Raw genomic sequence first — 19,420 nt, forward strand, 5'->3', positions numbered from 1 at the left:
AATTCTTGAGAAAGGCTGACTTTTTATAAACAGAAAGAGAAATAAATAAATTGGAATTTTGATGGGAAACAAAGAAGAAATATTTTAAAATTAATTTTTGAATGTCCATAAATTATACTTTGAAATTATTTGATTGAAAAATCATGAATAAAGATCATCTATCTAAAAAAGAAAGCATCTCTTCAAACTTCATTGTTAATCTATTGTTGAAAAAAAAAAAAAAAATTATGATGTTACAGTAGGATATCTAAATTGTCATCCCTAGAAATAGTTAATGACGTCATCATGTGTGCTTCCATATTTACCTTGATCGTCGATGGAAAACTTCTATGGAGCCGAGCTGGTCATCTCTAGTCTCCAGAGATAGTCAATGAGACTAACTAGAATTATCATTGTTAATCTATTAATATCCCTTCGGGGTGATGCAATTGTTGAGACATAGGATATTGTCATCTGAAATTTTAGGATTGAAATTCGACGCATCCGAACATGTCATCCCTCGTGCCTTGATCACTTACACTAATGGCTAGTAGTCACTCGTAATTTATCTCCTCTGTGTTGGCCTAAAAGCAGGTTAGCGGGGGTGCTGATGGCGAGCGAATCATCTTTTGCCACATTGTTAATATATTTGACTCAGTGGCTAACTTATGTTTGTTTCTATATGTATTTTTCAATGCTGTAAATGGTGACATGGCGATTAATGACGGTCTACCGTCCCGGTTGTTTTGGCAGTGCCTAGGCGATTAAATTTGTTTACCTAATTAAATAATATATTAACTAAATGATAAAAATTAAATAAAGGGTAAAAATAAAAAAATACTATAAAATATATTAACAAAAAAAATTAACCTAAATATTTTTTTAAAAATAAATAATATATATATAGGATAATTTTATTCTATTTTAATTAACCCTATTTAAATTATCTTAATCATAATTAAAATTATTAATCTAATGTTTCAATTAAATCCTAAATTCAAAAAATAAAAGATAAAAACATATTCTATTCGGTGATCAACTTCAATGTTTCAATGTTTGACGTGCCACCTAAGCTGGACCCATCGTGTGTGCCTGGATGTATCGCCCAAGCCCAATGACACGTCCGGATACATCACTCGAGTCTGAATCAAAAACGTTTTATTACCGTCTAAATACAATACAGTACAGTTAAGATCCACCTCCCACTAGGTGGTCGTCTCAAATGCCATTTAAAATACTGGTATTTTTTTTTCTTTAATATTCTAAAAGTTTGCCGTGAACTATATGGTCCAGTGATTTCTAAACGATTTTACTGAACTAACTCAATAATTCTCATTTTCTTGATGAATATTAGTGTCTTATACTTTGGAAGGAATTAACAATCAAGTTACTAATATAAATTATTAGCAATTATTTGGTGTAGAAAACAAGTAAATTAGAGTCATAAGTTTGTACTCATTTTCTGAATTTGACACAAAATTGCATAGACAGAAATTAAGGAAATAGGACAAATTGAGGGTCTACTTGATGCAAAATTTGCAAACTGACATTGAGTATACAAGCAAACAACTCATAATAAGCCAATGTTTTTATTAGTGAAAGCACCATATGTAACAATATCCATTGTAGTACAATTAAAAGAAACAGAATGCGAGGAGTTAGAATCTTACCCCTTTTCTAGGGAATGGTTGCAACCTTACAAAGAGAGGTTCCATTTCTTAATAGCTTAGCAACACAAGGGCAAAATTATGTTTTAATTGCAGTGCAATTACATACAAACAAGGAAAATAAACTTTGATTTCAGAGAGTGAAGGGAAACAAAAGTTTTTAGCAGGAATTTCTACTGACCCATGTTGCCCAGATTAAACTGCATGTCTGGTCCTAATTTTCCAGATTTTGAAAATTCTTGAGGAAGGGGAATGTTCAGCTCAGAGCACACCAGCTGAATTATCCTCCTGGTGACACCATCAAGTGACATCCTGTTCACTGTGACTGCAATGGAAAAGTTGTGCTGAGTGTCACAGAAGCCAGTGGAACCACCAACTCCAGAGTGCCCGAAACTCCCACTTGCCATATTGAATTTCCTGAAACCGAGCCCGAAGTCTCCGTCTGGAATGACCATGCTTGTGTAATCACCCGTGCCCATGATGGCGTCATGAATCTTTGGGTTGTCAAACATTCTTCTTACAGTTTCTGAAGTACCATTATCGATGTCATTGGATGCAAGGCTACCTTGCGCGCTTTTAGTAGTAAATGGACAACTGCCGTTGTCACAACTAGTGCTAGGATCCACGTGTGTCTTTGCATTTTTCACCTTTTTTATGGGTACCTTGGAGTTATTTATATCCTTGATATTAGATTTCTTCTCCGGTGATCTGTCGGGGAGTAATTGTGGCACATGGGTGTGGCTACCAAGGAGCGGTTTGGAAAGAGGTGAATGAGGTGGTGGAATGGATCCACCTGCAGCAAGAACTGCATAAAATCGAGCCAAAGCACGAGCAGAGCAATGCCCATTAGCAGCAGGAATGGTAGCTCGTCGAACGTTTAAAGTGTTGAAGAAAGCGAGAAGGCCAGAAGCAACCTCAGTTAAACTAGCCTGCTGTAAGGTGAATGGCATTTCTGGCATGCATTTGATCTGAAGAAGTTTTTCTAGCTCTTCTTCATCGAGACTGAGTGAAGCCAGCCGAGACTCCACACCTGAAAAGATCAGAAATTGATGGCTCTAAGTATGCAGAAAATTATAGGAGAACAAAACAAGAAAAGGAAATTAAGGCTTTACCAGAAACAAAAATAGAAAAATTGACTGATATAAATGAAACTATACGTAGGAAAACGTAGTGAAAATTAACACCAAGATTACATTTTGTCAACAAATAAAAGGAAGCTTGTCCATACCAGGAGGAATGCCAATATACAGTTCGCCTTCAATGTTGAGAGGGTGAATAATAGCCTCTTCTAGCACATCTTGAAATTTCTTTCCAGATGCATGCTGTTTCAAATTAGTACTTAGTGAAGGATATGAATATTGAATATTATTTTCTTCAACAAGAAGAGCGTAAAAATAGACCAATATATTGGGAACAATGAAGAAAATTACTCTATCTTATCCTAGGTAGTCCGTGTTAAAATGTATACTAAAAGTCTAACTTTTTGTAAATATTTATTTGAAATAAGAATCACATTGGTCAAATGTCTACATTTATATGCTAAGTTTAGTTGTTCAATTAACTTATATTGTAGATAACATGGTATATGGTGTCACACACAGAAGATCATGTTATCAGTTCCTTATAAATTATAAATAGTAGCTCACGACTAAGATGAATAGGAATAAATCATTGGAATATTCGTAGTATAATTTGGTATTAGTTTATCTTGACTATAAAATTACACTAGTACACTCTAAGTGTATTAAGCAGGATTATTTAAGGTAATTTCTTTTTATACTGACTGCATAAAAGAACAAAACCTTTGTTATTATGGAAGTGTGTGCTTTTAATCCTGATATAATAACAAGCGCATATATTTAGTATTTATTTTTTTAATTTATCAGTGGGTGAGATTTAGTTCGATAAATCAAGAGGCCCGATAAGTTGGGAAATGGTATTATTTATATGGTGTGTTGTTGATTATAGAATGAAACTGTGTCCTAGTAATCTAGGTTGATGATGTCCCCAAGAGGAGCTCATAAGATTATCATGTAAACCCTGTAGGTGGACTTAGTCCGACATGACGATGAAGTTGAGTGGTACTACTCTTGGAGCTAGATATTAACTAAGTGAATTGTCGGTAACTCATTTAATTAGTGGACATTCTATATCTTAAACACAGGGGGATTAACACACTCATGATAAGAAGGAGCCCATATAGTAATATGGGATTGGTGCGGTAGTTCAATAATAACTCTTTAGTGGTATGAATTATTATTGATGAACTCGAGTTGGGTATTCGGGACGAACACAGAAAGCTCAAGTTCATCGGGAGACCAAAACTAATTCCTCCTCTCGGTCCCTGTTATAGCCTCTTAATTATAAAGTCTTATATCCACCTAAAGCCCACTACCCATCCATAGGTGGCCGACCAAGCCAAGCTTGGAGCCCAAACAAGGGTCGGCCAAACCAAGCCTTGGATGGGATTAAGATGTGGTCGGCCTAGCTTGGAGCCCAAGCTTAGGTGGCCAACCACATAAAAAATAAAAGGGAGTTTATTTTTAAAATCTTTCCTTATGTGGAAGCCATGATTTTAAAAGAGAGTTTTAAAAATTAAATCTTTCCTTTTATAGTTTCTACAAAGAATTAAGAGAAAGGTTTGATATTTTTCCTTATTTGTAGTTAAAAGAAATATTTTAATTTTTGGAAAAAACTTTCCTTAATTGTAATCATCCACATGTTTTAAAAGGGAGATTTTAATTTATAAAAAGTTTCCTTTTATAACCAACCATGAAGGGAATTTTAAAAACAAAAATTATTTTAAAAATTTTCGGAAACAAATAAGAAAGTTTTAATTTTATGTTTAAAACTTGCCTTGTTTAGTGCACATGATGTGGCCGACCATTGAAAGATTAAAAGGAAGTTTTAATTAAATTTTCCTTTTTAGTCATTGGCGGGGAAAATAAGGAAGTTTTAATTATGTTTAAAACTTTCCTTATTTGTCATGACCAAGGAATATAAAAGAGAGAGAGAGGTTACCCCATGAGATAACACATCTATTATTCCTCTCCTCTCTTCCTTGGTGGTGGCCGACCCTCTTCTTCCCCTATTCTTCTTCCTTGGTGGCCGGCGGCATCTCATCTCTAGGAGTTGTTGGTGGCCGGATCTTGTTAGAGGAAGAAGGAGAGATAGGAGGCATTGTTTCTTAGCATCCCTTGGAGCTTGATTGGTGGCCGAAGTTCTTCATCTCTAGGAGATTGTTGGTGGCCGAAACTTGCAAGGAGAAGAAGGAGGCTTGGGTGGATTCTCATCTTGGTAGATCGTCGCCCACACGACGTCCGAGATAAGAAGAACAATACTACAGAAGATTGTGAGGTCTATAAGCTACAAAAAGTATAACTAGTTTTGTTTCTGCATCATAACTAGTTCATCTTTTGTATGGATTTTGAAATATCAAACACAAGAGACTAACGATTCTAGGTTTCGGATTTATGATTCGATTTTTTGTTTCTTTTGTTTTTCGATTTTGTGATTCGATTGTTCTTAATGGTTAAACCTAGGGTTACTGTAAGGAGATTAAATATTGAATTTCGTTGAAAGACTTTGTCTAGGAAGTGGTGGATGATCCTATACCCAAGAAGGCCTAGTGCCTCGCCATGTTTAACCTAAAAGTCGATCTCTGAAATAAATATTTAATCAAATTTGTAACATGCGTGGATTTGGATTAATAATGTTAAGTATCGTTTGCGATCCAAATCTAAACCTCTAAAAATAGATAAGTTGAATTTGGAATTAATAATGTTAACTTCTGTTTGCGATTCCAAATTTAATTTCTAAAGAACACAATAGGTTGTTAGGAAAGGTTCGGGACTTGTACAAAATTTTTGTACAAGGGAACCGGTACGATATTCCGAGTAGCAACCAACAGTCTGCTCTATTTGTATCTGTATTCATTATTGTAACTTTACACTTTATACCATGTGATCCTGTCCGAATGAAGGAAGCTGGAAAGCCAAGGATGGAGTGACCACTGACAGGAAGAAGACTTCGATCCTGCAAAACAAAACCAAATCAGGGAAGGGATCCCTGACGTTGACCCTTCGACGCTCATTCCTATCTCCCCTCGAGCGACATTATTCCTGTTCTCTTCTTCCCTTGCGAACGGTCTGGTCCGTTTGGAAGAGGCTCGGGCTGGGATTCGGTCCCGATGGTGGTGGCGTGACTCGATCGTCCTTTCCTTCTTCCTTCGTTCTACAGATCGGCTTCGATGACGCCGAACTGGAAGTGGCGATCGGCGGCGGTATCCACGCGGAATTGACCTATTAGCTGCCAGGTCGTAGCAATCCCCGGTGTTGTGCATTGTTGACTGATGGAAACTGCAAAACATTGGTGCCCACCTCTTGCCTCTTGGACGAGCGACCACCACCTGCTGTACGGCATGTGACTTAGTCTCCTGATGTGAAGGAGCTCCCGACCGGGGCCCTTTAGGTGGCTGATGACTGCTCAATTGACGCCGCTCGAATGCTATTGCGGGCTCGGCGGTGTCTGGCCTTCTTCCACATTAATGTACTCATTGACCTTCTTTTGGAGATGACTAAAGTCCTTCGACGGCCGCCGAATGAGCGATTGGAAGAACTCTCCCTCGGTGAGCCCTTGGGTGAAGGCGTTCACCAACACATCTGAGGAGACTGCTGGAATGTCCATCGCCACCTAATTGAAGCATTGGATATAGGCCCTCAGGGCCTCTCGGAGCCCTTGCTTCAGCGAGAAGAGATTCATGCTAGTCTTCTGGTGGCGGCGACTTCTAGTAAGGTGGTGTAGGAATGCCACTCGGAAGTCTTTGGGAACGTTACCTGCATCCGAATAAGATGATGGAAGACGTTGGACGACTCACAATAGTGACACTGACGCAAGAGGAACTCAATGCACTAATACAAACTCGAGTGATGAAAATATTATAGCAACATCAACATGTGTTGGTCGATCGGCCAATGCATGAACCCGCTGCCTCTGCAGCAAGTCGGCAGACTGAAAGAGAAAGAGAAGATCGAGCGGATCAACTTTCCGCTCGGGAGCCAAATAGGAGACCGATCGGCTCTTATGGAGACGTTCGTAATGCGCCAATCCCCTTCAACCGAGCACTATCATGGGCTCCCCCAGTAGAAAGAGGCCGAGCGGATAGAGACTAGGGATCTTCCTCGGATGAAGCGCTCGTACGGGACGCACGAAAGGAACAAGCGCCGAGGGAAGATGACTCGCCCGAACGGGTCAACTAATAATTTTCGGAGGGGATCCTAAATGATCCTCTTCCGAAGCATTATACCCTACTAACGATCGGAGAGTACCATGGAACAACCGATCCCGACAACCATTTGGCCAAGTTCGATAATGCGACCACCCTTCACCAGTACACGGACGAAGTGAAGTGCTGAGTCTTCCTTACTACTCTGTTTGGATCGACGCAACGGTGGTTCAAGCGGTTGCCAGACAGCTCGATCTACAGTTTCAAAGACTTCCGAGCGACATTCCTACACCACTTTACTAGTAGTCATCGCCACCAGAAGACTAGCGTGAATCTCTTCTCGCTGAAGCAAGGGCTCCGAGAGGCCCTGAGGGCCTATATCCAGCGCTTCAATCAAGTGGCGATGGACATTCCAGCAGTCTCCTCAGATGTGTTGGTGAACGCCTTCACCCAAGGGCTCACCGAGGGAGAGTTCTTCCAATTGCTCATTCAGCGGCTGCCGAAGGACTTTGGTCATCTCCAAAGAAGGCCAATGAGTACATTAATGTGGAAGAAGCCCAGGCGGCAAGGAAGAAAGAGACGACCACCGAGCCCGCAGTAGCATCTGAGCGGCATCAATCGAGCAGTCATCAGCCACCTAAAAGGCCCCGGTCGAGAGCTCCTTCACACCAAGAGACAAAGTCACATGTCGTACAGCAGGTGGTGGCTGCTCGTCCAGGAAGCAAGAGGTGGGCACCAATGTTTTGCAGTTTCCACCAGTCAACAACGCACAACACCAAGGACTGCTACGACATGGCAGCTAATAGGTCAATTCCGCGCGAATACCGCCACCGATCGCCACTTCCAGTTTGGCATCATCGAAGTCGATCTGGAGAACGAAGCAAAAAGGAAAGGACGACCGAGCCACACCACCACCATCGAGACCGAATCCTAGCCCGAGCCTCTTCCTAACGGACAAGGGCAGATGAACGATCACAGAAAAAGGTATAAAAGGATACGCCAAGTATGAGGAAGGCAAGATTATCATTTTTCTTGATTACTCATTCTCTTCTTGATTTTGACTTGAGCGTCGGAGGGCCAACGTCAGGGACCCCTTCCCTGGTTTGGTTTTGTTTTGCAGGATCGAAGTCTTCTTCCCGTCAGTGGTCACTCCATCCTCGACTTTCCAGCTTCCTTCACTCAGACAGGATCAATTTGGCACCGTTTGTGGGAATTTCAAAAACATCTCTCAAACTCTCAGCATCGCCTCCGTCGAACCTGGACTCAAGGGGTGTATACCAGAGCCCAGGGACAGAAGCATGAGGCTGCGAGGAGCTTGCCATCGAAACTAAAAATCAACGGGAAACAATGAAGAAATGTGACTGGAAAAGGGGACACTAAGTGCAACGAATAACTTCGATCGAAGGGGGACGATAACTTACTAGAAAGATTGCAGAGATCGTCGGACGAAGATCGTGAAGGAGCAAAGCGCGGTATCGCCGAGAGGCTCGCAGACAAAGACGACGACACAAAGTGGAGAAGACGACGGCCCACGCGAGGCTTATAAACCTCACGATCGGTTACTACCAATTGTCCGGGATCAGACCGTGGAATTCAAAAAGGCACTAGTCACGTCAGTAGAGGATATCCGCCTGTCTTGTCAGGTGTGCGGCGGTAAAATGAGGAGCGCGTGGTATGCGGTCACTGGGTAACATTTAATGAACTTAATTAAAAGGGATGACAGCGTGCTCGACCATAATTTTCAATGATTCGCACAGGCTTTGAGAAATATGGATGACGTCGGCAACGACTGTGCTCGCTCGACGAAACACATTTGGAAAATTCCCAAAGTATTGCCGCTCATTGTCCCGCTCTGCATATAGGTTACCGAACCGATCATCCACTTGCCATGATTAGACAAAGACCGAACGACGTTGGTTGTTGCGCCGATCAGATACTAGAGACTGAACACCGTCCGACCGGATGTAGAAATCGCCAAGGAAACCAGTGGTCCAGTCAATCAGACCTATAGCCTCCTTTGACTAGACTTGAAGAGGAGGCTTGTGATACGGCGATAAGGGAGAGCCCACCTGTCACGGGTCAATTGACACGGTGTCGGTCAAAGTCAAGGCGGTCAACGCCGGACTTACAGTTATCCCGGTCAGCAAAGGAGTGGCCGAGCGGACATCACCCGGCCAGTCGAGCATCATGGGCCGGTCAACAGGGAAACGAGCCGCTCGGACTGCCCGTCCCACACAAGGAATGACGTTATACAGGAAGAGGCGAGAAAACAAAAGGGAACACGCCGCCTATCATTAAATACGAAGAAGCCAAGACAAAGACGAACACTACATTTATCATTAATGCACAGAAGTCAAGACAAAGAAGTCTTCCTCTGACAATTAATATAATTAAGTAAGGGCAGATGAGCGATCACAAAAAAATGTATAAAAGAGTATACCAGGTATGAGGAAGGCAAGATTATCATTTTTCTTGATTACTCATTCTCTTCCTGATTTTGACTTGAGCGTTGGAGGGCCAACGTCAGGGACCCCTTCCCTAGTTTAATTTTGTTTTGTAGGATCGAAGTCTTCTTCTCGTCAATGGTCACTCCATCCCCGACTTTCCAGCTTCCTTCATTCGGACAGGATCACCATATATTATGTGGTATTTACAATAGGATCTCTAAGTCCCATAATACTCTCCTTAAGTTGGTTCACATATATTAGCAATGGAGAAAATTATTGGGGTTTCTACTGTAGGTAGTCATATCTATGTCTATATTCATGATTGTAGCTGTCCACCCTATACTATGTGGTATCAACAATTAAGTCCCCTAGGTCCATAATACACTACAAGATTCTCAAGCTATTGTAAGATAAAAGTACTTGTTCAACTATTTCATGATAAAACATTTTGCATACCAATTAATATTATCTAAACCTCAATTCTTTTCCTTTGATTGGAATATTATTACTTAATAGTCTTGACTAGAGTTTAACAAAGGAATACAATTCACTCAGTCAACCCCAAATAGTTGGAACAAACACAACTTGATGTAGGTAGTAGTACTCAGCCTTCAACTATAGTATAAGGAAAAACATAAATTTTCTTAAAAATTTGTATTTAGAAAAAATTGAATAGTAAAATTCTTTCAGCAATATTGTAGTTGGGAGCATACCTCTATTACACCACCACATAACCAGCCAAAGGACAAGAAGTGATACAGCTGCTGTGAGCCAGGATCTGTCTCGGGAACTGCCTTAGCTGTATGATGAAGAGACATTCCCCAGTCGCACATTAGTAAGGGATTGCTCCACAAGAAATCCGTCATAGCGTTATGCAAACCAGATGAGTGATTAAGTACATGATGAACCTACAGAAGAAATGAAGCTATATAGTGAAATCAAATAAAAGTTGAACAAACTATTATTTTAAAGGACGGTAACATGATCCCCACCTTTATCAGATCCTTGTTGTTGCAACCGAACTCTGGCCAAACAGTTGTTATGGTATCATCAAGCTTGAGCTTCCTACAAGAAATTTGAGGCCAATTATCAAAATATTCTATATATTTTTGTAATGAGGAAAAGTAATGACAGCACAGAACCAAGCTTCAGGAATCTTGTGAGTGATGTCTAAACAGAAATATCTTTCTGAAGGTATCAACAATTAACAAACAATTTAACAACTTTGATCATAACTAATGCAGCAACCATTCAAAGACATCAAAAGAGGTACAGAGTTGAGTATCTAACAAGTTTTAAACACTACTATGGCAAAAGTATAATCAAGAGAATATAAGAGTAACCCAAGAGTTGAGTCTACCACGTAGAAATAACTAACAAAATGAGTAGCACTGACTCACCAAATAAACAAGTAGAAATAGGGAACAAAGTTTATGAAGCATAGTGGATTGCAAATTTGTGAAACTATTGAAAATGAACACATAGGGTTCAGCACACACAATTTTCAACAATGGCTTACCCTTTATCCACAAGCCAATGTACCATCCCTGCAGTGATTCCTTTTGTTGCTGAAAAAACTGGAAATAAGGTGTCAGGTTGAACAGGTTGCGGATCACATCTACCAAGCACGCCTGCAGCAGTATCTATTATAACCTTGCCATCTTTATATGCACACACCTGAAAACATTATTGACTGCACTATGTTAAGTTACAGCAAACAAAAATTAGAGCGCTCAAGTTACACCTTCTAGAACAATTGACAGCAAATTAAAAGAGAAACAACAATTTATCACGTCTCCTGTGTCATTAAACTAATGATAAATTGAAAATCAGATGTCCTAAATTTTACCAATATCTCTTAAAAGTTTCGTATAGAAAAAAGATCAACCTAAATTACTGCCTATCCATTCCTGTCATTCCTACATCTTCTATTACCAACAAGCTCTTTTTCAACTACCTAACAGTTAATTTCAATAATGTTATTTCCACCAAAGATTAAAAAAAAACTGAAATGTCTATACCCCATAACATCTGATCTTGTTTCAGAACAAGTTTGTTATTGCAACATGTAAATATGGATGAGACATATCCATATTGTTAACAATCGATTTTTTCCCTTTTCAAATAAAGTGATTGATCCAACCTGGACTATGTGATTAAAGATCTGATTAATCCACCAAAATATTTTTTTGATTAAAAACTGTTATATTGTACAAGCTAAATTATTTAAGTCACTTATAGTATAAAGATTTGGGCTGAAATGGAGAAGAGTTTCTGGAATTTTATGTGATCATTGTGTGCATTTTAATCTAAAAAAACAAAATTCTAGAAGGCTATAATATGAATTGTCATACTTTCTAGAAAAGAGTGTTGAGGAAAAATTATAATGTTAAAATTTATTTGAGAATTATTGGGGAAAAAACCAAACCTATTGCTATACAAAAGCTATTAGGTGTAGCTCCAATACTGGAGCCCGTGTAATTAAACAAGTTACACAAAAATAGGTATATAAATGTTGAAAGACGACTAACTATATGCTTAGACAAGTTAGATTGATCCAACCTGAAGGTGTTGGATTGGAGGCAAAAAAAATGGTTAGCTTAATTACAAGTGATTCAAATATTAATAGTATATCCATGGATAGTTCAAGACCTCCATGTGGCTAACCAGAAAGAGTGGGGTTCCCTAAATCAGTTTCTTCTAGAATTGATGATAACAACACTTAAACTTCAATAATTCATTACCCTAAAAAACTTTACAAGGTAACACAAGTAATAGTATCAAAGATGAGGAATCAAAGAAAATATATTAGGTAAAATGAACAATCATTAATAGCACAAATATTAAGATATGTTTAAGGCGACCTCTAGAAGCAATAATAAAGGAGAAAAGGATGAATTTATCGTGGAAAAGTTCCAATTGGTTAACAAAATAACCTAAGCCTACTTGCACTCCAAGTATTTTCTCGTTTCCCAGCTCAATTAGCAGTTGCCTCAACTTGGCTTCCACATCTGAGTGCACAGGCGAATTGTAAATCCATTGGTTTGTTGTTGATGGCTCAGACCTGATGCATATAAATGTCCCATGATGAATTTATGTTATTAAGAAGAAATCAAATGAACACAAGGACAATAGTATAAAAATACAAACAAGATACTCACCCTAGTAATGTAGACTCTGCAAATGGCCTCATGATATCCAAATAAGGAATACGAACATTAAGAGTTCGTGAAAGTCCTGAAAAATATAGTCCCACATTTGTAATGCATTATGACAAAACTTGATAGGAGGAGCCAAGTTCAAACAAACCTTGAAGAAGATTTATTACCCTCATAAATATAATTGCATCAACCGGGAAAGCATCAACCTGAGAAAAGCAAATATTGTCATTTTGAAACATGATCTGTGAGTGATGTTCTTAATTTATAAGGGAGAACAACTTCACACAAGTCTGCAAAGATAATTAGATGCATATTTGTACTTGTAAGGTGAATGTGTCCTGTACAGCATATCATTAAATGGCTGTAACAAAGGCATACAGCCAAAAAAAATCCATAAAATATATGCCTGCAGGACATTAAGGACTAAATCAGAAGTATTTACAGTTAGCACAAATGGCATTACTTACGGGATTAAAATATTGCTTTTGCTTCTCATTCAAGTTCTTTTCTTTAAGAAACTGCTTGTTCTTTTCTCTTTCTTCAGCCAATGATTTTTGGTTTTCCTTGCAGAAAGTAGATGATTTACTTAGGTTGAATAACAACAGCTAATTCTTCCAACTTGAAAAGAAATAGCATAGCTGTTGTTATTCAACAGCTAATTCTTCCAAGAAAGAAAAATATTAATCTTGAAGAAGGCTAGAATCAAACTCATGAACACTTTACTTACAGGCCTAGCATTTGCAAAAAATAAAGTCACAACAGTCATAGCCTGCTCCGGCATATCAACTCGCAGCTTAAATCCCATCTCTGTGAAGGCAGCTAATAAAGCTACATGGTCCACCTGCAATAAAATATTGTCATGCTCCAAGCCTTTGAATACTAATATAATTACGAATAGGATAAGCTGAAGGGAACTAGAATTTGCTAAGATTAATGTAACCTGAATCATTCTTTCCTTCACATATTTTCCACTACTTAACACCTTATTTTATGTTTATAAAATATATATCTATATCCATGCAAATACAAATTGGTAGTGTCCTCAGCTTCTATTTTCCCCAAAACAGAAAGTTTCACTTATGGAAGCTAAATTCTATAATAGATTTATCTAAAATTCAACAATTTTATTTTCTATAGTTTATATTCCATATTAAAGACCAACTTGATCCAACTGTTAAACACAGCTAGCATACACTATAACTGGGAGCTAATATAGCACTTTGAAAAGTAAGCTCTTAAAACCATTCCTGTTATGGGTATGATGTATTAATTATGTATGTGATTTGACAATAAAACAACATTTATATAGCATGGTGTTGGGGGCTACCTAACATAAAGCTTGTGATATAATACTAATAGAATTTATATGGAAAATTCTAAAAAAGAGAGGTGTAAACATAGCATATATTGAAGTAATTAAGGATATGTATGAGGATATAATGACAATAGTGAAGAGGCGGATTAATTGAAGCGTTTTCCATAAGAATAGGGTTACGTGAAGGATCAACTCTAAGTTCTATGCATGTTATTTACGAATGAGATTGTTTTGATAGATAAGACATGTGAAAGAGTAAATGTTAAACTCAAATCTTAGCGAGAAACGTTAAAAGTGAAAGGTTTAAGGCGAGTATAGACAGAATGTATGGGATTTAAGTTTAGCAATATTAGGCACAACAAAACAATTGTTAAAATAGGAGATGACGAATTGTTAAGATAGGAGACACAATGTAGAGTTTTAAGTATTTAGATCATTTTTGCAAAAGGATTGAGGAATTGAAAAATATTTACATAGAATACAAACATGATTAAAATGGAGAAGAGCGTCAGGTGTTCTTTGTGATAGTAAAGTACCTCTAAGGCTTAAAGGAAAGTTTTACAAAAAGACGGTTAAACCTACTACATTATATGGAATTGAATGTTGAACTATGATTCAAGTACATGGGCAGAAGATGAGAGTTGCAGAGATGAAGATGGTAAAGTGAATATGCGGGCATACAATGATAGACAAGATAAAAAATGAAAATATTAGAGAGAAAGTTACGGTTGCATGGAAAATTCTGGGAGACACATTTAAGATGGTATGGATATGTATTTAGATGACCAATAAACGCTCCAGTTCAGTGATGTCAAACTATGATAAATGTGCAAATAAAATGAGGAAGACCAAAAAAAAACTCAGTTAGTAATAATAAAATAAGATAAATTTTTAAAAATATAAACGATGATATAGTAGAGGATAGAGTTGCATAGAAGGATTCCTATAGCCGACCTCACCTACTGGAATAAGGCTTGATTGTTGTTGTTATTGTTTCCTTTAGAAAAGAGAACCTTTAAGACAACTATACCCCAGTCTAACTTTGGAAGTACATCACTAGCCTTTAATAGCATGAGGGACCAGCCATCACAGTTGCAAAATGCAAACATCATAAATTTGCAACTAGAAATCCATGTCTATGACAACAATAGAAGATATTCTCTAGGAAGTACACATCCAATTGATCATGATGATATTTCAATTTTTTACCTGCTTTCCACATAGCTTATCTCAAGATGAACTATGCAAAAGAATATATTTTCAGTAACGTAGATAAGATTTTTTTGAAATTACTTTATATTGAATTAAGAAGAGCTCTCTTGGGTTCCTTCAATCCATCACACCTTCAACCATAATTTATTTAACTTGTAGAATTTGGTCATCTAGAACATGCCTAATTATCATAAATTCTCATACTCAATCTCTAGAAAAGTGATGATACCTACCTCAGCACAAGCCAAAAGCATCTTTGCCAATGCTTGTTTCATAGAACTTGAAATTGACTTAGTGAGACCAAAGTCGAGTAAAATAGGCTGATGAGGGTGTTCCTTGCTCACAAGAAAGTTCCCTGCAAAATTTGCCATGAACAATTGCACATGTTATATCCCTAGCATAGAGATGATCAAGAAGAAATATAACTGTAAGATAGACACATATCTAATTGGGAAAACAGTCTCTTTTTTTTTTAAGGTAATGATCAGGAAATCAGTGGATAGGAAGAAGTTTCATATTGAACTTCGCAAAGATACAAAAATGCAGAATAATAGACAGCAAGCTCAGATGATTCACCGACTTTATTCATTTTGACTTAATTTAATGGTTGAATTGTGGTATGAATGAACTACCATCTTGATTTTCTTGTCAATTTCATTGAAAACCTAGGTCAGAATATCATAGCTTAAAACTTGTCTTTGCTTTTGTTTCTTCCTATACCATATATTATCAAATGCTACTTGGACTGGCTTTTTTCTCTTATATTAAGGGGATACATCCAACAATTTGTATTAATCTGTTACCAATTTGCAGAGAATCATCAAGAATAGGATCTCTAACAAAATCAAGTACTGCAGTTTCAGTTCAACATTCGTTGATTCTTAGAAATGAAGACACAAAATCACCTCAAGATGCATACCTGGATGTGGGTCACCGTTGAAAAATCCATCAATATATATTTGATGAGCATATGCACGTGTAATTTCTCGAACAAGCTTTTTCTTGTTCACACCAAATTCTTCCAGTGAATCCATATCATTCAAACGAATGCCATCCATGTATTGCAGAATGAGCAACTTCTCAGTTGACTGCTATTAGCAATTTAAGTAACATATTTAGTGAAGAAAGAACAATTACTATTCAAGTGGCAATCTATGCAAAATGTTATTTCCACCTGAATAACTTCAGGAATCAGCACGTCCACTCTTTCCTTGAGCTTCATGCACCCATGCTCACTTTCAACTCCTAGATTCATGGAAACTTTTCTGGTGTTTTCTACATTCAAAAGATGAACATTAAGAGGACCATGATTTCAACTTTCCATTGTTATTTAAGAATTGACACACATAAAGCATAAAAAATGAAGTCAGGGTACTAAGAAATGACAAGTCAGACTCATAGAACATCGTAGACAGACCTGCTTCAATATTGAAATCAAGTTCTTTAATTGTTTCCTTGTGCCATTCATCTACCAGACGATTGAAGTCCAATTCTGGCTCTGCCCATGCAATCCACTCAACTAGAGATTTCGCATTCTTGAGATCCTGAAGACCAGTGCTCATCAAGCAACTGATTGATTTTGATTGTAATTTATCAATATTAAAATTGCACACCTCTAAGATAATTTCCTTGATGCCTGGATGTTGAATTTTAACAGCAACCTCCTGGCCATCTTTAAGAGTTGCACGATGAACTTGTGCCATCTGCATTAACTAGTTTTAGGCAAACTGCAAATCTGAAACCATATATTCTTTTTGGAACTAAATAACCAACGAACTGTACATGGAAAGCATAGATAAAAATACTATATCAAACACACATGTTTTTAATCTTACAGATGCAGTCGCAAGAGGTGCCTCAAAAAAATGAGAAAACATATCTTTCATAGATTTTCCCAACTCCCTCTCTATGGTTCTGTGGACCTGCAAAGGCAATAAACTTATCAAAATCATAAATGATTAGTGCCCAATTGCAGTACATAGAGCTAAACTTTGCTTGAAACACAAGTTAGGTGGAAGAATCTACATCATAATAGCTACGGGGCAAGATTTAGCAACTTTGTTTTGAGATGTTGCATCTGTTGGTTTGCATAGAAAAATGAATTTTACTCACCCACATATGCTATAGGTGACACACATACATGTTTAACAAATGATTTTCCAGTGTCCAAAAAGCTTATATCCAACAAAAATGGAACACCCACATCTCCACAGTACACCAACACAACCTTCATTTGCAGAAGTCACTTCTCCCACTGACCTTTGATAATCCTCTTCCATTTTAATTTGATCCAAATGAGATCAGCAAATTTAAAGCTAAAATCAGCTGAGGGGGCTCACCTTCTCTGCACCCACATCGCCACAGTACACACACACAACCTTCATTTGCAGGAGTCTCTTCTCCCACTGATCTTTGATAATCCTCTTCCATTTCAATTTGATCCAAATGAGATCAGCAAATTTAAAGCTAAAATCAGCTAAGGGGGCTCACCTTCTCTACAGTGTCCACTAAACATACAAGCAGATTTGGTTTCTGTGAACATGGATGTGAGCAAATGGGAGAATAAAAGAGTACTGTTATTGGTATACAACACTGCTGTACAGCATATATGCTATGAAACCAAGATTTGTTCTCTTAGGTTGCTTCCCCTCAATTTCCATAAGATCATTCATTGAAACTAGCCTATTAAATGGTCCAATGTTTGAGCTGGTGGTTCTGTGTTGGTTTTGTTCCAACAAAGGTTTGAAGCAAAACACATGAATGGCTTTGACCAAGCCACGTACTTAAGGCTAAGATCATACCATGCAAATAAAAGAAAATTTGTCATTGTGGCCTTGCTGGATAGGCGTGCAATTAAACTTTCATGATTGGCATTCAAACAAATGGTAAAGGCACGTGTATGGTACATAATGGCTATGATTGACAACAATGAATGAATCAAAGTAAAGAAGAGAAAAAGACCAAACTCTTGCATCCAAATACGCATATAATATATCTTCAATGCTCAGAGATATCACTGTAAGTACAATCAATGATTCACGAAACATTTGCATGGAAATGTTACCTCTTTCAATGCCCGAGGAGGAAGAGAATCCTGCAGCTGTACGAAGAGACATCTATAAGCCTCTGGGAGAATATCTGCTCTGGTAGACATATATTGACCAAGTTTTACCCACAGACCTTTCATCTCAATCATAAACTTGACGATTCGTCTAGCATTTCGATTATGGGCACTTTCCCATAAAGCATCCTCATGGTGTTTGCTAAACCATTGTACTCTTTTAACCACAGCCTGCAAAGCCCCATTAATATCTCATCCTAAGAAATACATGGAAAACCAACAATGAAAAAAAGATGATCAGGTGGCTAAGTGAACCTTGTAATCCAAGTAGATCACAAGTGCCAGAGTAAAAACTCTCAGTCTCCGCCGATAATTGTTTCCCCATCCCGTGAGGAGTTGAGAGCAAAAGGTATGCATGTAGATGTAAGTACTTCTCCACTGAGGATTCAAATCAATAGCATAAATTGCTGTACTTCTAATAGAAAAAAAAAATGATACCAGTACATAGACACCATAATCTATTACGAAGTTTCTTCAAATTTATGATGGTGCACGAAAATGCAATGTTTTTTTCCTTACTGAAAATCAGAACTTGCCTTATTTCTCAGATTTATCTTGTATATTTAGGAGAAGAATTTCAATTTCACCGGTAAAAACTGATATATTCTGAATCTAGTCTCAGTACTTTTGATCTTTTGCAATTTAGCGTCTCGTGTTGTTGGTTATGGTCGGGACATATCCTAACTGTAGAATGGCAACGACCAATTCAAACCGGAGGGGTCAAACTGCTAAAACCATGGGCATATATTCGAAACCAGATCAAAATTTTAGAGGCAAACCCAATATATGGAGAAACGTTCAACCAGCAGCAATTCACGTTCTCACATTCATGAGCAAAAATCCTATGGAAACACGTCACAACCTGACTGTATCAACCAGAGAACAACTTTCTAACAAATAAAGAAAAGACAGACAGAAGCTGCTTAAGAAACAGATTAACAAAAGCACCCATCTTTAACGAACTCCACCATCCCAATCGCAATTTGAAAACAAGTTAAATCCGAAAAATTTATTATCGTCCCAGAGATCCCATCAAAATGCCCTCATAGTCCCCTGATTCCCGAGCGCAAAGACGAAAAACCTAACCTTGGATTCGTCGTTGAGCAGACGCAGAAGGCCCCGACGGGCGCACGACGACCCAGTACGGGTAAGGAGGGATTCTCCAACAACAGAATGATAGGCGAAGAGGACGACATATCCGACCTCCGTTGCTTGCGGACTCCGACCTTGACGCCCCACCGCTTCCTTCTCTCACCCCCGCCTTGGAGCTGCTTTCCAAATCGAACGCAAGCGA

At 38.1% G+C, this 19,420-nt stretch overlaps 1 protein-coding gene across 1 annotated transcript; it reads right to left on the reverse strand.

The window, feature by feature from the left end:
* Positions 1-1,643: 1,643 nt before the first annotated feature.
* Positions 1,644-18,491, reverse strand: LOC122007137. Its single transcript, XM_042562961.1, has 18 exons — positions 18,382-18,491; positions 18,070-18,297; positions 16,841-16,927; positions 16,619-16,708; positions 16,423-16,549; positions 16,180-16,280; positions 15,925-16,093; positions 15,239-15,360; positions 13,206-13,319; positions 12,946-13,041; positions 12,627-12,684; positions 12,479-12,554; positions 12,264-12,381; positions 10,837-10,994; positions 10,310-10,382; positions 10,031-10,225; positions 2,875-2,968; positions 1,644-2,676 (listed from the first exon to the last, which is right to left on the reverse strand). Exons 1-18 carry the CDS (start codon positions 18,481-18,483, stop codon positions 1,820-1,822), a joined length of 2,865 nt encoding a protein of 954 aa, XP_042418895.1. The 5' UTR covers positions 18,484-18,491; the 3' UTR covers positions 1,644-1,819.
* Positions 18,492-19,420: the final 929 nt, after the last annotated feature.

Source organism: Zingiber officinale, chromosome 1B, assembly GCF_018446385.1.
Source record: "Zingiber officinale cultivar Zhangliang chromosome 1B, Zo_v1.1, whole genome shotgun sequence".
Classification (NCBI taxonomy): Eukaryota; Viridiplantae; Streptophyta; class Magnoliopsida; order Zingiberales; family Zingiberaceae; genus Zingiber; species Zingiber officinale.

Bases quoted from the DNA above. Each gene is read 5' to 3' on its own strand.
- LOC122007137 (XM_042562961.1), bottom strand. From the start codon at position 18,483: ATGCATACCTTTTGCTCTCAACTCCTCACGGGATGGGGAAACAATTAT. The intron at 16,281-16,422 runs GTCTGTCTACGA...TTTTGAATGTAG, and splicing joins TGATTTCAATATTGAAGCAG to AAAACACCAGAAAAGTTTCC. The intron at 15,361-15,924 runs GTATGCATCTTG...CAAATTTTGCAG, and splicing joins CAACGGTGACCCACATCCAG to GGAACTTTCTTGTGAGCAAG.